This window comes from Microtus pennsylvanicus, chromosome 1 (assembly GCF_037038515.1).
Source record: "Microtus pennsylvanicus isolate mMicPen1 chromosome 1, mMicPen1.hap1, whole genome shotgun sequence".
In the NCBI taxonomy this organism is placed as follows: Eukaryota; Metazoa; Chordata; class Mammalia; order Rodentia; family Cricetidae; genus Microtus; species Microtus pennsylvanicus.
Window position 1 is genome coordinate 13,556,064 of NC_134579.1, and position 23,058 is coordinate 13,579,121.

General features: G+C 35.3%; 1 protein-coding gene across 25 annotated transcripts in view; it reads right to left on the reverse strand.

Moving 5' to 3' along the window:
• Robo2 (roundabout guidance receptor 2) overlaps positions 1-23,058 on the reverse strand; it is a 1,494,745-nt gene that overhangs the window by 111,770 nt on the left and 1,359,917 nt on the right. For 16 of the 25 annotated variants that reach the window (XM_075955346.1, XM_075956172.1, XM_075954892.1 and 13 more), the window contains one exon: positions 12,142-12,269. In XM_075955346.1, the coding sequence (XP_075811461.1) occupies positions 12,142-12,269 (128 nt within the window). Of the gene's footprint in view, positions 1-4,548; positions 4,561-12,141; positions 12,270-23,058 lie in introns of all 25 variants that reach the window. The other 9 variants (XM_075955931.1, XM_075955511.1, XM_075955113.1 and 6 more) reach the window with 1 other exon arrangement.

Genomic DNA, 23,058 nt, shown 5'->3' on the forward strand with positions numbered 1-23,058 from the left:
TTCTAGACTACTTGATTGTTTGAAAATATATTTCACTAATTACATTAGAATTATAAAGTAATTTTCTCACTTCTTTATGATTTGATTTTAGAATATTCTTTAGGTTATTTATAAGATCTTCAAAGTTGAAAAATACTTGTGTTTGACTCCACTAAAATAAATAAAATGAGTTTTTATAATGTGTTTAATTCATTATTTCAATTAGTGTGTTCCTTTCTGATTTAATATAAAAGTTTCAATATCTACATTTAATGTACTGAAAGTCAGTTTAGGAGCTAATGCACAGCAGTCTGCTCTCTTCATTGTCAGTCTTTTCTTTATTAATCCATGAAAACACATCTAACTTTCAGTTTCCCAAGTTCACAGCAGTTGTCACGTTTGAAATATAGTTCTTCATACTTCTCAGCACTGTCATAAGTCATTCAAGACAGATTTATGAAATGGCAGACTTTCTAAGATAAAATATAATGTGTCAAAAAGCTTTTCTTTATTTCCAGCCCAATGGGAATTTAAGAAAATGTTTCAAACAAGAATAAATTTGGAAGTAACTTTTGAAACTCACTGTTAAGTGACAGCTACATCTCAGAGCACAGAACACACCATGTTGTTTTAACCATTACTCTAACACATTTTGCAAATGTATTAGACATTATTAACATTGTCGTGTAATCTAAGAACTTATGAAATGAGTTAAAAGGGCATGGTGTATGAGCATATTATTTCTAGCTGCCAAAATCTGTAAGTTGAATCTGTTTATTTTTTGTTCACTTGAAAAGTGCTTGCTATAATCACAAAATCTGAAGAGTTCTTTCTCCAATTTTTTCCTGGACATGTGCACTCATCTGATCATATATTTTAACACGGACAATGAAAACCATAGGTTGACTCTCTTAAAAGGACTACTGAGAACTCAAGAACAATGGCAATGGGTTTCTGATCCTACTGCACGTACTGGCTTTGGGGGAGCCTAGGCAGTTTGGTTGCTCACCTTACTAGACCTAGATGGAGGTGGGTGGTCCTTGGACTTCCCACAGGTCAGGGAACCCTGATTGCTCTTTGGGCTGATGAGGGAGGGGGACTTGATCGGGGGAGGGGGACTTGATCGAGGGAGGGGGAGGGGAATGGGAGGGGTTGGCGGGGAGGAGGCAGAAATCTTTAATAAATAAATTTTAAAATAAATAAATAAATAAATTAAATAAATAAAATAAATTAAATAATTAATTAATTAAATAATAATTAATTAATTAAATTAAATAAATAAATAAATTAAATAAATAAATAAATAAATTTTAAAAAAAGAAATTTTAAAAAAAGAAATTAAAATTTCTAAATTTGAAAGGTTCTTGTTGCCCAGTCATTAGGACTTCCAAAAAGGTTAGAATTTCATTTTTCCAATTACTATGTCTTAACATTTAAAATGTTTAATTTGGTTAAATATATATATATATATATATATATATATATATATATATATACATTTTATTATAAGATAAGTTTCAATAATGAATTTATTTTTTGATACATAAATAGGTCTCTCTACCCAGTTCAGCAGTGCTGAGAGAGGAAAGCTAATGAAATTGTCACCTACCAGATGCTATGGAGCATGTATGTTTTTGTACATGGTGAATATTTGTTGTTCTCATTGGTTTAATAAAGGACTACTGGCAAATAGCTAGACAGGTAGAGTTTAGGCAAGATTTGTGTACAAAAAGAGAGTGTGGGAAAAAAGGGGGGAGTCACTGGGAGCTTTGGAGAGAAACAATTTGAACATGTCATGCTGAAAAAAGGTACTGGCACATGGCAAAGCATGGATAAAAAATATAGGTTAGTTTAAGTTGTAAAAGCTAGTTAGTAATAAACCTAATCTATCTGAGAAGCACTTATAGTTAATATTAAGTCTCCATATGTTTGTTTATTTTGGGAGCTTGTGGAAAAGTGTTGATGTGATCTAGAGTGATCAAGTAATGGACTGGCAGCTGTGGAATGGTGTTAGAGCACCATGATCTAGAGTGATCGGGTAATGGACTGGCAGCTGTGGAATGGTGTTAGAGCACCATGATCTAGAGTGATCGGGTAATGGACTAGCAGCTCTGAAATGGTGTTGCAGCACCGTGATCTAGAGTGATTGGGTAATGGACTAGCAGCTGTGGAATGGTGTTAGAGCAGAGCATTCGTTCTAAAATAACCATGTAAAATAGTGCCAGCTAGAGAATGGTAGGCTATATATATTTTTTTTATTATGGTTTATTTAACTTTATTTTATGTGCATTGGTGTGCAGGTGTCAGATCCCCTGCAACTGGATCTTCAGACAGTTGTGAGCTACCATGTGGGTGCTGGGAATTGAACCCGGGTCCTTTGGAAGAGCAGTCAGTGGTCTTAACCACTGAGCCATATCTCCAGCCCCAATGGTGGGCTATATTGTAGAAAAGTAGCTCTCTTTTCTTTCTTTTTTTTTATTAAAAATTTCTGCCTCCTCCCCACGTCCCTTCCCCCCCACTCACTACTCCCTTCCCCCTCACTCTCCAATCCTAAGAGCAGTCAGGGTTCCCTGCCCTATGGGCAGTCTAAGGTCCTCCTCCCTTCATCCAGGTTTAGGAAGGTGAGCATCCAAACAGTCTAGGCTCCCACAAAGCCAGTACATGCAGTAGGATCAAAACCCAGTGCCATTGTCCTTGGCTTCTCAGCAGCCCTAGTCTATGCCATTTTATTCATTCTCTTCTTATTTTTAAATATCTCTTGTTATATTGTCATTATTAATATGGATTATTGTAAATTCAAGTAATGTACAGTAAAATTATAGTACTATTGTTCTGAATTTTCAAGCATCAGTTCTGAAAAGTATGATTGGTTAAATTATTATGCCTTAAGAAAAAATGCAAGTTGTTATTTAAATTAATTAAGTTTTAAGTATATTTAAGGTTGCTATGCTAAGCAATCAATTTATCAAAAACTAGGCCTAGAAGTACGACAATAGAGGTTTATAGAAATGTTGTATGTATGGCCCAATGAACCCCTTAAGCTCAGGTCATTCACGCAGATGTTCTGCACTTATCTGACGTAAGGAGTAAGAATATTAAGACACGAATGAAAAAGAGTGCTAGTAAAATGCATATGAGAACTTCTAATTTAGAAAACAAAGTTTTGATGACTATATTTGCTATTAACATAAGAACAAACTCTATGATAAGTGTCTGTGTGTCTTCCATCCAATGAGGGAAAAATATAAGCTTAAATCAATTTACATCAAATGGCAACAACATCAGGTGATGATGGAGGAGGGTCATCTCTCTATCTGTCGTTTCATTGGTTAAGTAATAAAGAAACTGCTTGGCCTCTGATAGGGTAGAATTTAGGTAGGCGGAGTAGACTGAACAGAATGCTGGGAGAAGGAAGCTGAGTCAGTGAGTCGCCATGACTCTTCCACTCCAGGCAGACGCAGGTTAAGATCATGACTGGTAAGCCAGCTCGTGGGCTACATAGATTATTAGAAATGGGCTAGTCCAGGTGCGAGAGTTAGTCGAGAAAAGGCTGGAACTAATGGGCCAAGTGGTGTTTAAAAGAATACAGTTTCTGTGTAATTATTTCAGGTAAAGCTAGCCGTGCGGGCAGCGGGGTGATGGGGATGCAGCCCTGCCACTCCTATTTCAACAAGGTGAGCATATTATGAAGGGTTTTTAAGCTAGATGGACAATCATGAAACCTAAATAAGTTATTAAAATACTTTAGGCATTTTTTTCTAAAAAAAAATGTGCTGGAACCATTCATTTATCCAGGCCTTTATGCATTCATATATTCATCTCACAAATTTTCTTCTATCTAAACATACTCGTGGGTAAGTTATTCTAAGCTTGAGGTTACTAATTTAATGAATTTATAAATATTTCATCATGAAAACAGGCACAAATAAGTAGCATTTAAATGTCTACAAGCGCATGCTATTCATTTTTGCAAAGCCAAAGCAATGATGAGCTATTTAGCCACAAACACTGTTTTCATGCCAAAGAACACATATCTCCCAACTCCCCCACACTAAGGATAAGAATCCACTTAAACAAACATATAGCAGATTTCTATTAAATTTCGCTTATGTAAAAATGCAGATGAGCAGGCACAAAGAGAAATAACCCTAAAAAAAGAGGAGTCTGACTGGCTTAAAATGAAGCAGATGAATAAGAAATAAACATCTCAATTTAATGCATAGACTTCTCTCTTGAGTAATATCAAACATAGCCTATTATATTGTACAAACAATAAAAAATTAAGTATTATATCATCCTCCTTAGGAAAAGTTAGAGGTTTACATCATTAACAATATGTTATTTTATCAGAAAACTGACACCCACTCCTTGCTGTGTCGAGAAAGTAATTACCAAAATGGTTTACCAACGCAATTGAAAAGCCATGAGCAACTGTTATAGCAGAGAGTCCCCCGAGAAGCATTTTAACATGGGTGAATAAATATATTTAATTCTGTCAAATGCTACTATGCATGAATTATGAAGCACTGTGCAAAGCCATGCCAAATGGATAGAAGGATGGCTACTTACCAACAGGGCGAACTGTAGACATTACAATGGTGTGGTGAGAACATAAAAAAGAAATTAAAAAAAAAGAAAGAAAAGAAAATTATCAGAATGCATGATGTGTAATGTTACATTTAAGTATGGACAATAGAGTGATTTCCATTCTCATAATTCAATTATGAACAGGGTGCCTAAGTCTTACACAACTGAAAGATATAAACATAATCCTATGGTAAAAGTTATTTTTAGCCTTAGGACTAAAGCTGAAACTTGAAGGAATAATTTAGGTTTAGTCTTATCGTCAGCACTTACTTCACTTCTTATTTCAAAGATATCAAGTTAAAGATCCTTATGCTACTTCAAAGTTAAGAACAAACTGATAAACTATTCAAGCCAATAGGAAGCAATCAGCATGTCTGAGAAATAAGGCCTCACTACCTGAACTAAACAGCAATTGGATCTTAAGCGTGACTTGTCAGAACTATTTCAAGGAATATAGACAAGTTTCTGATACAACTTTTCAGTAGGCAATAATTTATGTCCACTGTGCTTTCCGTGAATGGAAATCTTCCATTTGTTACATGCCTGCAGATCTCAACTTGACCACTCCCTAACCACCGCTGAACTTATCCCTTTTTCCGGCATAGATTATGAAGCTGTGACTGACATGTTGATTCTTTCTCTCAATGAGCATAGCTTCAAACCGATGCTTCAGCAAATATATCTTTTTTATGATATTATACTTTTAGTTACTAAAATATATAAGCAATAGGTGGACATTCTCTTAATGACTGAAATTTTAAGACACATACATACGTTTAATATTTTCTTTATAAATAATTTCAAATCAGCATGGATGAACAACCATATAAAGGCAACAATTAAGTATTAGAAAATATGGATTTTCTTTATCCAAAAGGAAAAAATCTATTCATAAGAACTAACTATATAAAACTGCAAAATTAGAATATATAATATATTTTTCCTTCCAATATGTCATTCAACCATACCGCAGCATATATAACTCTAGAGAATAATAATAAGTTTGTAGAAGAAGGTATGAGTAGATCTTGCTGATGTTGATTCTTTGGACTTGATAAGGTAAATCATTTCAGATCATGCTTTATACATTGCATTTAATCAACCTGTTCGTCATAATTCTGGATTTTTGTCTAAGATCCAAAAATAATAGTATAGTTAGATATATCTTAAAGATATCTGTCTTTTATAATGGTAGTATTTATAATTAGGATAATAAAACTATAGCAACAGTAAAAAAATTCCTGTGTCAGTGGCATAAATATTTTTATTGTATGTTTATTATAAAAAGGGGGGGGGGATTGGGAAGTTGCTGGACAACCCATTTTACCCTTAAGTAAAGGGATTGGTAGAAAGGTCCAAGACGAATAATCAAATAAAGACATAAGATTGACATTATAAATTTTTCCTTACTCTCACTAACAATTTCCCTTGGTTGTGTGAGTTTCAAATAGGAAAAGGAAATCAATTTTGAAGTTTGTGCTAATTTAGCTACAATATAAGATTGTTTTTCAAATATACTTCCCTAAGAAATATTATGTCTTCTAAGGCTGTGACATGAAAAAGAAGAAAGTATAGTGAGGGTTCATGTTAAAATAAATAATATACTTTGTGTTCACTTTATAATAATTTCAAAAACATTTTACTTTAATGCACTGGAAGACAGTAAGTTCATTGAGATCCTTTTACACCAAGTGAATGAAGAAACTGGGAAATGAAGGAAGCTGTTTGCATAAATGTAACTGCTGTTTTTATGTCTCTTTCAAGAACCATTTTGCAAATTACTTAATAATTTTTTTTGATTTGATTATTATGGATGCAAGTTCTTTTACTAATTATTTTCTTTTTCATTTTGTTTGTCAAGGAAGATAATGAATCTATACTTGATGGCAAGCTTCCTTTGATCATCTTTTTGTTACCATGTTTTTGAAATTAAAAAGCAAACACACAATAAGAGACTGAAGAGACTTTGGTTTCAAGTGTTGATTATAAAACTCTTTAAACTATCCCCAATGCACTAACATTCATATAATGATACAATTTCTATATAAATTTCACAGTAAAGCTGCATATTTTCCATAGCAACATTCCGTCATGAAAATCAGCAGGTGGATGTCTTCAAAATCAGGAAATTAAATTCAAATGTGTTCCAGAATTAAATGGATTAAAATGGACATGGCCTCTTGGGTCAGTTGACCTCATTGTAATAAAACAACCAAGAGAAAGGCTGAACATATCATTTATGTGCATAATGAAATAGACACAGAAAATAAAAGTCACAATTTTACCCCCATTAACCTTGCAGTGTGAGCTATCTCCACAGCATGTCTTAATGGTAAAACATGTTTTTCAATAATAATTTACTGCACATTACATTGTTCTTCAAAGATTTATTAATATTATTTAACCCTTATTTTGAAGTTGCTGCCTTAGATGAATGACAAATTCAAACCATGGGGACACAAACACTCAAATTCATCTACAAGCTACAAATCAGAGGAGAAACCACTTAAAGGCTTTCTGGTCTCTTAAAAATACATAAATCATATTTTAAAAGACAATGCTTTGTACCAGTTTTGTACATTTGCTTCCAATAAAATGCTAAACCTGAAACTTTCAACAAATTATGAAAACAATTAGCTGAGAAAGTTCTCAAAGCCAATAGAGCACCCCGAGTCTCCTTGCTTGGAGTATGCATGTCTAAAAAGAAATCTGTGTCATCCACAAACTGACATATTTTCTCATTCTCTCAGCCTTTGTTTAGTCAGCAAATAGGCTGTGAATGGAATATTTTGGGGGTTGGTCATATAGTTTTGCCTCATTCATTTCAATCCCCCAGCATACTTTAAAGATGAGTTGATTTATCCGAATTATTTTCACGGCAGTTTACCTATTTAAGAATAATTCTTCGCACATATGCTACATTGTTGGCTTGGTGTTTTGGATGGATTCTGACAGTGAAAGTGGGGTGACTCTGACTCCTTTACTTGCTCATAAGAGTCTCTTCCTCCTACGGCATTGCCTCGACCAGTCTTATGTAAGGGTCTGTGGCTGGTCTTATTGTATCTTGCTGTGCTTTGTTTGGTTGATAACCCTAGGAAACCTGCTCTTTTCTGGGAGATGGGGAGGGAGTGAATCTGGGAGAGAGGGAAAGTGTTTGAGAAGTGGAACTGGATGGAGCAACAGAATAAATGTATTTAAAATTATCACTGGAGTATGTAGTTTCGTTTCCATGAGTTGCTATATTTTTATCATATACAATCAATGATTATATTTGGTTCATAAATAATAAGCTACCTGTGACTTAATAAATAAATAGTGACAATGCTGATAAGCAAGGGCTACCAACTCTGTCTAAATTGTTTGGATCTATGTTTCCACTAAAAAAATGGGGGGGGGGGTGCTGGGAGAATAAGAACGGGGCCATTGGAAAGAAGAGAAAATATGGGATAGAGAACAAATGCTTGCTTCCTGCTTGTTACCTGGAGACAAAAGAGTGTGGTGGCATAATTTCTCTTTTACCAGATGAAATATTCACCTAAATTTCCTTGACTGAATGAATTCCTTGAACTTTAAACCCCCTAAACCTGTTTTCTAATTTACACAAACTTGTGGGAGCAAAGCTGAGCAAGGGTAAAAGGTGAGGTACAGCTGAGCTGCTGCCAACGTCCTTCTATAGAGAAATGAGACAAAGCCTCTCGTTTCATGGGTGGTGGGCAGAAGGCTAAACACTGGTAAGTTTCAACAGTGCCGTAGCAATGTCTCTGCAGGAAGCAAAAGTGTCCTCTATCTTGGGACAGTATTCTGTACCTGGGAACACATAACTTAAGCAATTGTGATAGCCGTATTCCACCAGGAACGCAGATAGTTCACTGTAGAGAAACATAGATTTAGTAGTGCTTTCTGTTACTATAAACAATTCTATTGTGTCTAGAAATGAGCATTATTCTTTAATAGGGAGAGTTCATAACACTCAGAGAGCTCATGTTATAGACGTGTCCATGACTACCTCCCTTAGTTAAGGTTAGTGAACTTCAGAAATTGCTCTCTAAATCAGTTTATCTGGATGCCGGAGTTTTGTTACCACCTTTGAAATACAGCTAGTCATTTGCTTCCCTTAAATTGCCGGGCAAAAAATTGGGATCTTGGGAGTGGGGTGGGATGGGGGTAAGGGGAGATGGGGAGAGAAAAGTGAGAAGGGGAGGATGGGGGGAACTTGGGGAAACAGGATGATTGGGATAAAGGAAGATTGGATAGGGGAGCAGGGAAGCACATATCTTAGTTAGGGGAGCCACCTTAGGGTTGGCAAGAGACTTGAACCTAGAGTGGCTCCCAGGTGCCCAAGGCGATGTCTCCAGTTAGTTCCTTGGGCAGCTGAGGAAAGGGAACCTGAAATGACGCTATCCTATAGCCATACTGATGAATATCTTGCATATCATCATAGAACCTTCATCTGGCAATGGATGGAGATAGAGACAGAGATTCACACTGGAGCACAGGCCTGAGCTCCCAAAGTCCCAATGAGGAGCAGAAGGAGGGAGAACATGAGCAAAGAAGTAGGGACCACGAGGGGTGCACCCACCCACTGAGACAGTGGGGCTGATCTATTGGGAGCTCACCAAGGCCAGCTGGACTGTGACTGAAAAAGTATGGGATAAAACCGGACTCTCTGAACATGGCAGACAATGAGGGCTGATGAGAAGCCAAGGACAATGGCGCCGGATTTTGATCCTACTTAATGTCCTGGCTTTGTGGTAGCCTAGCCAGTTTGGATGTTCACCTTCCTAGATATGGACGGAGGGGGGAGGACCTAGGACTTACCACAGGGTAGGGAACCCTGACTGCTCTTTGGACTGGAGAGGAAGGGGGAGAAGAGTGGGGAGAGGGGAAGGAGGGTGGGAGGAGGGGGAGAAGGGTGGGAGGAGAGGGAGGGAAATGGGAGGCTGGGAGAAGGCGGAAACTTGTTTTTTTTTTCCTTTTCTCAATAAAAAAAAAGATATATTTAAAAAAAAGAAATTTAATAAAAATTGGTGTGCTGAATGCTGAGAGAAACAAAGGAAATTCCATCATTTTAAACAGTTCTAGCGGTATAAAGGGGTAAGCTAGCAGAAAGCAAACAGTTCAAAACCGACAGCATTTAAGAGGAGTAAGTCATTGCAAGAGACAGAAACAAAAGGACTAGCTATGTCTTCCTAACTTTTAGGATGTGCTTTTCAGCTATATCAACTATTAGTCGATGTGTGGCTGTTAATTATATAAGTAAATTGTACTAGAGAGATGTCTCTAGAGGTCCTGAGTTCAGTTGCCAACAATCTCATGGTGGCTCACAACTATCAATAATGGGATCTGATCCATTCAAGTGTGTATAGGTGAACATGCAAACAGAGAACTCATATTTATGAAACAATAAAAAATGTATAAACAAACTACCATATATTACAATCTTCATCCACTCTGTCTTTACCACTTGTAATTATTATATATTAGAATCGGTGATAGTATAAAACAGCAATGCTTGTCTGCTTTTTTGATTGGGTTTTACTTGTGTTAAAACAGAGTTAAAAACAGTCTCACTGTGTAGCCCATATTTCTTGAGACTCACTGTGTAGCTCAGACTGGCCTCCAATTCGTTACAGTTCCCCTGCCTCAGTGTCTCTCTAGGCATGCATCTCTAGCCCCTCTTTGTATAATATTAATGAAATTAAAAATAAACAAACAACAATTTAAACCCCTATTTTATGCTGTTGAACTTTCCATTGTGCCATAATACTCTTAAAATTTTTATGAACTAGAAGCTATTATTAGCCTGATATATCTTAAATATATATTGAAAGGACAGCATAGAATATATTAGAATTTGAAAGCTTCCAGAAATCATGTATATACTAAATTATTTCAGCAATATGTTTTGACTAGATGTATCACTTCAAGTCATATTACAGAAGGTTTGAGAGAAGGTATGAAAAGATTTGCTAGGTATCAAAGACTCTCATCAGTAAAAATCTTTAGCGTATTGTGGTTTTGTTTGTCAGTGTATGTACTAACTACAAAAAGGAGATTCAGAGTGAGGCATCCCATAAACAGTTAAACCAGCCCCACTGCTTGGTGCTAGCCCAACCCTAACACTGTTTTTACAGGGATTTCCTGGCTATAAAGAAGGACAAATATCAGACACACTCAGAGTACTACTAGAAAGGAGTTGGGACTAGGAAGAATCCTGGAAACTGGATTGTACCAGCTAAAGCCTCTCCAGTTTGGGCTCATTCATCATTATCCCAGATAGCACATAACACCGCAAAGTAATTTTACCTATGTGAAAAGGCCAGAGCATTGTCTCATGATGGGAGAATGTGAGTGCTTGCTCTGACTTCTCCACAAATCACTAATATGAACCCAGACAGCTCCCTTCATCTTGTTTAGCTTGTTTTGTTTGTTAAATGAGAAGGCAACACCAGGGAAATGCTTAAGCGCTGCCAGTTAGTGGATCTTCACAACAGAGACTTAGAGACAATTGTAATATCTTAATATCTTCTGTTGTATAAAATTCAGAGATCATATATTGGGGATCTTGAGGATTTAAAACCAAATGGGAATCTTGAAAAGAATCTACTCTCATGTTCAAAGGTACAGGACGCATTAATCCTGTTATGTAGGGGGATGAGACTCATACAGTCTCCATGGAGGCATTGGTGCCAATAGCTCCTGCAGTTGAGTGAATATAGTATCAAACTGAGACATAATTGCCTAAAACCTCTCCAGCAACCATAATTCTGAACAGAAGAGAACTTGAGAAGCTTGAGCTTGAATATAGGCACATGCAAATGCTATTTGTGGTCATAAAATGGATTCTTTGTGTTCTGAAGTTCAAGCTGGCATGTCAAGAGAAATGTAAGTCAGTCTCTCAACAGCAATTTTGGCAGCCATCCCCAAGCAAGAAAGGAGAATCAATTCAGTCCCAGTTCTGAGGCAATCATTAGTATTTCTGATTAGATGTGAGCAAGGTTACACATGTCCACCACCAGATGTGGTGGACCATTTAGCAGCAGAACTGGCTATTGTCTGAATTAGTTTATTATTATACTGAGATTTAACTAAACACTAGTTCAGAGCTGGTCATTGCATTTGGAAGTAAACTTCTTTTGTGGATTCAAGAAAGAAAGGAAGGAAGAAAAGAAGGAAAGAAGAGAGGGAGGGAAGGAGGGAGAGAGGGAAAGAGAGAGGAAGGAAGGAAGGAAGGAAGGAAGGAAGGAAGGAAGGAAGGAAGGAAGGAAGGAAGGGAAAGAAAAAGGAATGATCCATTAAAGCAGTCATTTCATTACAATTAATGCAAAAACACCTGAGTATTTTTTATAATACTAAGTATAATATATTCCTTTTCTCTGAAACACTCTCGCTATGTAGACCCCAAGGCATACTTTGCATTTGTGATCCCTCTGTGGTTACTTCTTGTGTGTTAAGATAACAGGTGTGGGCTACCATGCCCAAGAGCCCCTACTATTTTGAGCAGGCATGAACTTACCAATTGGACAAAATATTAGGCTCCTGGTTCAATTTTCTTTGACGCTTTAAGTCTCTTACCTCGGACAGTGAGGGTAGCAGATGCTTCCACTTTTCCCACCCGATTCTCAGCGATACACATATAGGTACCTTCATCTGTACTCATGGCCTTCTTAATTCTCAGGGTATAGTCATCTTTGATATCATACCTGTGTAGAATAGGAAACAGCATCATTAAATAGCATCAGTCATAGAGATAATAGCATACAGGCAGTAATCTTCATTTATCTCTTTTTGTGATGCAATTTATATCTAGCAACAAAATTAAGCTTATTTACACTAAAATTACTAAAACTAAGATCATTCATTTTATAACCGATCACTAGTTGCTTGTCAGTTACCCATTCATTTTACATATATACAGCATTTTATGCTTTGAAGCTATCAAAGACAGGCTTTCCAATTTGTCCTGTCCTTCATAACTCTCCACTAGAAATGAAAATACTACATATTTTTGCTGTGGGTCACTTATGATTTATTATTTTGTAAGTTAATCACTCTATAATATTTAGACAATATGAATACATGAAACTTAAACTATATTAAAAGAAGAAATATTTGTTTTCTATATTGAAAAGTTGACAAAAATAAACATTGATCAAAATAATAAATAAGGGAAGTGGTTTTTGTCTTTGTTTTTTTTTCCAACTACCTATATGAACACTAAAACTGGACTTGACGCCATTTTTGGGAATGTATAGCCCACACTTATTCATAATGGTTCATTTCTTAAATTTAGAAAATAACAGATTATTTCAAAATAAGTTTACAGCATAAAACATTAACATGATTTGCTGGAGCAAGGTGGGGGTGCCTTGCCATGGGGTGATATTGCTGTGAGATTCCAAGTTCACAGACAAACAAGACAAGAATTCGATCAGAAATCCACTCTTCTGATCTTGCTTCTCAATTTTCACTGTTTTTCAAACATTTTCTTTTCTGGTAGCTTGTGATAATTTATTCTGTTTTTCTTTTTCAATGTTTCACAGTTATATCAATGTTTCCAAAAAATTGTTTTAGTTGATTGTGTATGTTGGATACTTTTGGGGACATTCTGTTGTTTTAAGAATTGATACACAAGTCTAGCCTGGATCTCTCTCTCTTTCTTTCGGTTTCTGTTTGTTTGTTTCTCTGACTAATTTTTTTTTGGGGGGGCAGGCTTTCATGTAGCCCAGACTCTCAAACTTACTCAGTTGGTACCTGGAATCCCAATCATTCTACTTGAGCTTTGTAAGTTTTAAATGATCTTTATACCTTTTTCAACTGGTTTCAAACAGTATTTTGGTACAATGGTCCTGTAACCTGTAAAGATTTGCCACTTGTACTGGTTTAATAAATTGATGATTGGCCAGTAGTCAGGCAGGAAGTATAGGGAGGGTAACCAGAACAGGAAAATTATGGGAAGAGGAAAGGCTCAGTCTGCAGTCATCACCGAGAGGCAGAAGAAGAAAGATGAGAATGCCTAAATATAAAAGAACCAAGCTACATGGTACAAGAATTCTGGGTTATACTTCCCCCTTGAAAAGCAGATACCTGTTAATGATTCTGTATAACTTAGAACTACATAGAGTTTTAGATTTTTCATTGTTGCCTTTATCAAAGAAGGGGCCATCTTATCTATTTCACCAAATGTTCTCATCATACTGTTAATCACAAAACTTTCAAAATTTATACTAGTCCTTTAAAGCACAGACTTGGGAACTTAATGGTCAAATAACAGGGTCACTCTGTGTTTCTAATGGTGGACAAAGCATTTAAAATTTTTGAATATGAATTATCCCACTAACAAAATTGTTCCACTAACAATGTCTGTTTCAACAGAAAGAGTACCAACTATAACTGCAAAATATATAAGAACAGTATAGCCTGAGGAAAATATAATTTATGATAGCTATATATTATATATACAAAAACTGAAGAGATGTACAATTAATGCATTGTTTTCTGCTAATATGAGTGCTATTTAAATGTGAATGGCTTCAAGGTTACAATGCTTCTCTATAAGGATGGCTTATGTTTACAGTTTAAGATAAATTTTAAGCTAAAAAAGCACAAAAGAGTAACAATATAAAGAGCTGTTAAGTAAATGTATTATATAGCAATTTAAAAATTAATGTATAAATATAGATAACTATAATTTCAGAAGTATCCTCCTGCTACATCATTGATCGGAATCATACATCTGAGATAATTTCATATGCAGGGAAAAATTATTTATGTTTTCTCTTAAGCATTTACTTGACATAGGCAACAATATGAAGGAATTATTTTTACTCAGAATTTCAGGATACAGTCCATTACCATCACAGCAAGGCAGTTATAGAGGTAGCAGGTGAGAGAATTGGTCATGTTACCTCAGAATCAGAGGGAGCAGTGGGTGTGTGAATGCTAATGGTCAGTTTGTCACTTCTTTGCATTCACTTCGAGTATATTTATTGGGTGATGCTTCCCACTTCAGTTAATGCAAAATCAAACAACTTCCACTATCATGCTCACAGGCCAACCTGATGAAGACAATCCTTCATTGAGAATCTCTTCCCACAGGATTCTGGACTGTGTCAAGCTGACAATACAACTTAACCATAATACTTCCATTTAAGTTCTTTGTGATGTTTCCACATGTGACAGAAAGATGATAAACGACTTGTAGAAAATGCCTATTTCCTGATGTGACTTTAAATAAAAGGCTGATTTTGCTGTTGTCTAGGTGTAAACAGGATTGTGAGCCACTATCAGAAAATTTCTAAGAATGCAAAGAGTCTACCTTTCTGTTTGATATGTTTGCTGCTTCTTACACTTGAATATCAGGTAACGTATTATGTTGATTATTCATCCAGGGTTTCCTCAAAAGTAACAGTACCCATTCTTTTTAATAAGCATAACTATAGGAACTTTATGATTATATATTAATCTACACATAAGTTGTTAACATTTCTTTTCTCAGTCAGAGATACTTCAATTTGTTTTTAGCTGCCTTTGCTTAGTCTAGGATACACTTTAAATGAGTTGTGCTTGCTTTGATATAAAACCACTTATCGATATAGTGAAATTTTACATATGCATGGCATATAATAGTAGCACTGACTATCTTAATTAAAAAGAGAAGATGAAACAGATGAAGAATATTTCTGATGAGGCAGTTTTATTAGAAACGAGATGATTTTCCTTATGAAATCCGCTTGACTTGGATGTATGCGAAGGATGCCATTGTTGCCAGGTTTGATTAATGACAGTTGTGTTATCCTAGGCTGTCAGTTGCTACCATAGATGTACCTTATTTCTTTTGATGTGAACCACTGCTGAAAAATACAATCCAATCAGATTTGGCCCCTGGTCAACATGTGCTAGCATCACTGTACCGTGAATCCAGATTGATTGGTGACCAGCTGTGACAATGTAGGCACAGAAGCTCTGTGTTACTGCATTATTTTTACTCCACGAGGGGGGGGGGTAAAAAAAAGAAAAAGGGAATTTAATTGTGTCAAAATCATTACCATCTGTTCAGTTAAACAATAAACAAAACAAAGTTGATTCACTTTAATATTTAAAACAGTTTTATAGAAGGTACTGTCCATGTGTTTTGATATTTAGGGCTAATTCTAAAAATGTCTCAAAAGACAAATATTACTACTGATTATATTAGGAAACAAAATGCTACATTCTAAAAATAATTTCCCACTTTTCATAGGCGAATTACTTATATTCCTTTATGTGGTCCTGCCACAATATATAGCAAATCTGTGATCCTACATAGTAGGAAGAAAAGTTCTATGAATCAAAGTTAAATTAAAATATCAGGCAGTACTTGAAAATTTTGTAGTATTAACAAATTTTCTTAATTATTTTTTGCAGTTTTCAGTTCACATTGGATTGATGTGATGAAAAGTTATCCCAGTTTTCCAGTTCTTCTGTGTGTATTAGAACAGGGGGTCCATGCCTTCAATGGTGACTATAGAATTGGAGAGAACCATCAAAAGGAAAGCAAATGAAATTTTTCAGATAATCTGGGATATCCCCATGTTGAAAACCTGTGTCTCTCCTCACTTTGTTTGGATTGTGTAAGGATTCCATAAAACTTCCTAAATAATTCTCATGTCAAAATCATCTGTACTCATGGAAGCAAACATATATCTTCAACTTCTTTTACTTCTTCAAAATTCATTTACAACTTAATCTAAGATTTCTGGTTAAACTTCCAGAGCAAGTATATTGTATTAACCCTCAAAATGTTAGTATACACCTACCTTCCTAAAAGTTAAGATAGCCAGTCATGAAGCTATGCATTATTTGAACTATTCATTACTATAAACTATGAATTATTAAAAACCAGATATTATTCAATATATATAAAAGTAAATATCCTTATTATTTTAATGTCTGTTTATTTTCCATTATGTGTAAGTTTCCGTGTATACAATTGGGTATGTATATGTGAGTTACTGTGTCCAAGGGACCAGAGGCATCTGGTCTTCATAGAATTGGGAGGTACAGGCTGTTGTAAGCAACCAAGGTAGATGTTGGGAAACAAACTTTGGTCTGTTGCAAGACTAGTATGTGCCTCTCTCCGGCCCTTGTATTTTTCTTTCTTTTAAAAATTAATAAAATTTTAAAGATATTTTCCAATTTATATTATATTTCCGTTATCCAAATAGTTAAAAATAGCCTTATGTATTTTGGAATGCTTTAAAAAAGAAAAGTCTACAATAATAACTCTTTCACTTTCAGTGAAATCTTACTATGGACCTTTATTTTTAACAGCTATCTAATGGCCTAATGGTCTATTGCCTTGTTTTCAACACAAGTATATTTTTATTATACAAACCTCTTATTAATCCTATGAGATTATTAACGTTCATAGTACTAACTCAAAAAACCATTTCTTTGTACAGTGAATATGACATAGACATAGAAAATAACCATTTAAAAATAAGGGGCAGGGCTGGAGCTATAGGCAGGGAGAACATTTGTCTAGTATGTCCAAGGACTAAAGTTTGATCACCCACAGTACTGCCCTTTTCTTCTCCTTAGAAACAAACTCTCAATGACATTATTTATCAATTGCCTACAAATTTTAATAAAAGTATTTATCTTTACCACTCTTTCCTGGAAAATTTTGCACCCTTATTAATCTTGAAAAAAAAACAGATTGTGTATTTTCTCTAAATTATTATTGCTATTAATAGTTTTTAGAGACATTCTTTCATGATAAGACTTGAGTACATTAAAACCGTGCATGTAATTACATCTAGAAAACTAAATCATGTACAATTGCTTATTCTGTAATACCAAAGGTGTATCTTAAAGGCAATTGCTCAGATAACATGACTAATACAGGGCTTCTGTTTGATGGCCAAAGATTGAACCACCTTCAATAAGGTAAATGAATTCATGGTTATTTGATGTGCAACTATTATGCATGCTTTGTTTAGAATTTTGGTGAGTGAATCTTGCTATTCCTTTAATAATGTCACAATCAATTCTAGACAAATAGCCAAAGAAAATATGAAGAATGGCTACCTGTACTAAAAATGATGATTGCCATTGAATTAACTGCAAAAGATAATCCAAACTCCAGATTTACCTAAACACACAGGGAAATTGAAAAGTCTAAAGTTACTATGATTGAACTTTCTATTTTATTCTGAAATCTTCAGCAGGGTGTCTAATTTGCAGACCACATGCCATGTTTTCCTCAGAGTAGCTATCAACATCGTTCAACCCCAAACTGCAATCCTTGAATATTATGAGATTTCTTTTTCTTAAAAAACTTTGTAATCCTCAAATACAAACTTGGCAGAATGCAGCTCTGTGTCACCATGTCCCAAGGTTGGCTATGAACCCACAGAAATGCCTATGAACCACAAAACTCAACATCTTACTTATCTAAGAAATCAAACTGTATTTTGACTACATTTCAAGCTAGGAAATTGTTCTCAAAACTCCTCTTGTTACTTCCAGATTCTAGTCTTGGGTGATTTCCTATCATTGTTAACCATGAATAGAAGATCCCTATTAAAAAGCACCCTCTTATTCATGGCTTACCTTTTCACCATTTCATTTATGATCATCCTTTGTCTGAAAAAAATATTATCCATTAATCAGAAAGATGTAGAAAGAAGGAGATGATAGATAGATAGATAGATAGATAGATAGATAGATAGATAGATAGATAGATAGATAGATAGACAGACAGACAAGAAAGGGGGAGAGAGAAGTCGAATTCCCTTAATTAGCATGTGGTATTGTAACTCTTTTTATTATTAGTTGTTTTTAATTTTTTTATTGTTCCCTATTTTTAATTTTAACTTTACCAATAGTGTATTTGCATACACAAACACTGGGCATGAAGAATTCCTTGTTACCCATGCTTTGAGATGCACAGATAAGGGGGCTCAGATACTGTTTTCCCTTTTGCACAGCCAGGAGAAGCAAGGCATATTCAAACAAAGCTGTATGAAAATAAACAAGACACAATGTTGAAAACACCCATATTGAGAAACTGCAGCAGAATGTCTGACAAAGTACAGATTTTGGTTCACAGTATAACAAGGTCAAGTAGAGCAGGCATTGCACAACTGTCAAGGATCCTTAGTTTGACCACTTAGATGCAATCTGTCTCTCTCTGGAATTCTGAAGTTCAACAATATCACAGATGGAACTTTTCTAAAAGGCCAAACCATGTGGCCAACCTAAACAGTACTCCCTAAACAGTTGTTTTCCTTGGTGAGAATTGAACTCAGAGCTCATGCATGCTAGGGAAGTATCTATCACAGAACTTATCCAAAGTCCTTGTGCTGGAAGTCTTAATCTGTGTAGTCTGTGGCTTTATTCCTGGTCCCTGCCTCTCAATGTTCTGATTTAATGGCAGACCTTGCATGGTCTTCCAGGCATCAATTTTCAGTGTAAGTTTGTGGTTACCTAGTAAGAATTTCACAGACTGAACTTCTCAGCAATAACTCCTGTCCATCTTCTCTTGACATCTTGCTCTTATTTTGACCTCTGTAACATGAATTGCCACTGTAAAAACTCCTCTGATTTCTGAACAACCTCTAACCCTGTCTATAAAACCCTGCCTCCTACTTACCCAGACAGTTTATTCCCAACACCATAAAGGAAGTATTATAGTTCTCTCTTAATGGCTGGCTCTCTGGCATAGAGGTGGCCAAGAAAAGTAAAGGGTGCCCCACCCGAGACATTCCAGACAACCCCAGTATCTAACACATATCACTAAAGAAATATTTTTAATGGAATATTGTACTACATCATAAATAAAATAACAAAGTAGAACAAAACACAATTTGATTTTATTGAAACTTATACCCAGTTTTCTTTAAATGACTGTGACTTTTCCTCTTTAAGATAATTAATACAGTAATTAATAGTGCCCATCTCACAGGGCCATTGAAATTTTACTGTAAAAATGACAAATATTTCACAATTAGGGAAGCATGTTGAAATAAAGTTGTAGAAGCAGGTTCAATTATCTTTTCATTTAGAAATAATTATCCAATTGGCTTAAGTTCTCTCAAGATAATTTGATTTTACAATAAAACTAGAACATGAGATATCATATGTGGAATATTGGCTCTATCTCAGAGTCAGATGTTTGGCAAGACATTAACCTCAACTCTCAAACCTTTCAGAAGAGGCTCTTAGGTATTAAATCCACAAGAATCCATAGTGCTTACTGGTCTGTTTTGATATGCAGGTCCTATGCTTGCAGTCTCTGAGATGGGAGAGACACAGAGGCATCTCCTTCATCAGCTTTATGAGTGAACACAGCTGAGCTAAGGAGGGCACAGCATTGTCACCTGGGAATGTTTAGTCTGAGCAAAACTCTGGAAAACCAGAAAGGCTCTCTCAGCCTTTTCTTTTGTCCTAGAAATGCTTTTGTACGATGTGACTGTGGCGTACTTTGGAAATTTAACATGTTCTAGAAGAGGCACTACTGACAACTACTTGTATAAAATACCTTAGTGCTTGACAAATCTGATTGAAATTGCAGGCTTAGAGCTATATCTAATAAAGGTGACTAGTTTTATCAACTCAGCGACGATTTCATGAGCGATGAAAAGCTCTGACATATATTCTAGAGATTATCTAAAATACATTTATTTCATAACATTAGCAAATCAAAGTAGCAGCTACTAAACAGCGTTTTCTAGACAAGAGAGGAAAGCTGCATCCATGAAATATCAACAGTATGGCTGCCTAAACAAGACCTATACCACGACAGCATTGACTGATGGCCCAATATGGAAGGTGGAAATTTCACAAGGTCCCATTCCTAGAGAAAGAACTAAACTGCTGAGAGGGAAAATTAGTTTTCTCTAGGGACAAGAACTCTAATAATTTATTCAGGTCCAACTGGCAAGTCTTAAACACTTGCACATATAAGCAACAATGAAGTAACTCAGTAAGTTGTATGTGTATATTTATGCTATATGTATGTATATATACACACATATAAGTAAACAAACGTATATAAATAACAGTAATAATGAACTCATAAATTTGAAAGTGTATTGGAAGGTACATGGGAAAAGGTGAAGGGAGAAAAGGAGGAATGGTAATTGCATAAGTACAGTAATCATGCCTAATTTTCTCAAAACATTAAAAAAATCCATTAACAAAAGCAAAATATGAAAAAATGCATTCATTCCATAGCATTAGTGAACCAAAATGTCTTCATGTGCTAAATAGTGACATGTTTATGTTAAATCCTACCATGATATTATTAATCTACCACAAATGTGCAGGCTTCATATTTGAGGAAATGAGAAAAGACTATTATATTATGAGTATACATGAATTGTAGCCTACCGTTTCTGACCTAAATATAAAATAAAAGTCAAACTCAGCATGATGGCATATACTGTCACCCAGGATTCAAGATTAGAGACAAATTAGGAGTTAAATGTTACACTCAACTTCACAATAAACTACAGGCCAACCTATTCTGTTTTCAAGACTCTGTCTCAAATACAAAACAAAACAAATATGTAAGTATCACTTGGTCAATGCCTAGTTCATAGTTTCCACTTGAATTTCCTTAACTTTAAAACTATTGATATTTTAATTTTAACTTATTCTTTGCTGTGCATATTCTCTAGAAGGCATTTCTGAAGCATTCTTGGTCTCTACCTATGAAATGTCAGAAGCAACCAATGGAAGTTTACCCTAAAGCATTATGCAATACCTCCTGAGGAGTAGCAGCAACAAATAGTGCACAGTTGAGATGCTAGTGCACTGAAATGCAGAGCGAAGCATCACCTGTCAGGCATAGAGCAGGATACCTGTGATTACATCAAAATTAGTTGGACAGATAGAGAAAGAAACGACAGTAATGAGGACAGCTGTACTTCCTTTGCATAATAAATTCAAGACCAAAACCAAAAGACATGAATGGCTCTGCATTTAAAGCTTGTAATGCACAGGACTCCACTTACAGTGGAAAATGAATAGGAGCTTTTAATCATCAGAGATAACAGGGCCTTTTCAGCTCGGCCACATGTTGGACCTGCAACCTTGAGCTTATTCTTCAATCTCTAAGCTTCAGGGTTTTCTACTTGAAGGCTGTTCAAATGATCAATTCTAAGCAATACATCTCTCAGTGCAAAGCCAATAGGCCCTCAACAACTTTAGCTTTAATTCGTAGGTTCTTTTATTTTAAAATTATGTATGTTCCACAAAATATTACAGTGTACAGTGGTTAAGAGCGTGGGCTTTGGATCTGATGCTTCTGCCTTCCAGATATCTTACTACCAATTAAATTTGCATCTCTATGATCCATTTTTAAATTATTGATGGCAACATTTACTTGCTGTTTGGGGTAATTCTGAAAGATAAATGAACTACTCCTAGGTAAAGCACTTGTAAATATAGTACTTCTAAAGTTAGTCAATTGCAAGAGGTGTATTTTTCACATTCCTAATTCCTCAAAATTAAAAAGTCATCTAACCAAATGTTGCTATACTATGATCAATTGGCAAGATTTTCCCTCCATCATAAAGCCACTGCAACTCAAGCCAACTCCACCTTAAATTTTAAAACATAATTTTCACAATAGAGTTAAAAATGGCTGGACCAAAGGTTGTAATGTTTAATTATGATTTCCAAATGGACTGGACTTAGAATCACTAAGGAAAGAAATCTTTGGCTGTGCGTAGGAAGAACTTGCTGGATTAGTTTGACTGAAGGGAGAAATCCACTCTAAACCCATTCCATGGGTTGGTGTCCTGAATAAAAAGTAGGAAGTGATGAAAGAGCCAGCATTCATCTCTTTTCTGCTTCTGTAACTCCCCACCATGCTGGGCCAGATCCTCAAACCCTGAGCTCAAATAAACACTTCACCTTTGGTTTCTTTTGTCAAAGATTTTTGTCACAGCAACAAGAAATATAATCAATCCAATGGTCATTTGACTTCTCTATTGAAATACAAAAACTGGACTCAGTTCCACAAACATAGAAAAAAGTGATTTTCTAAACGCGGATCAAAATGCATTTCATTATGTGTTTATTTCATTAAATCTCATCATGAAAATACCAAAAAACACGTTCAATAAAGTCAGATGTGTCTGGAGTATTATGTTGGATAGTGAAGATGAAGGAACGAATTATAAACTCCAAAGAAAGTTTCTAGCTTTCAACATATATAACTTCTCAAACTTTGTGATTCTTTAAGTAACTATTTCTTTGACAGTTGATCATTTCTGGTGATTTTTTCTCTTATCTATTTCTTGGTATAATGTAGGGAAGAACAAATAATCATATTAGTTAAAAAATTAAACAGGATAAAATTATTAGAAATTGTGCAAATAACAATTTTAAAAGATGTGGGTTTATCATAGGTTCAAGATATATCATTACTATAGAAGCAAAATTGTATCCAATGATTGCTTTGTTACATACAATATTTTGTGACTATATGATAAATGT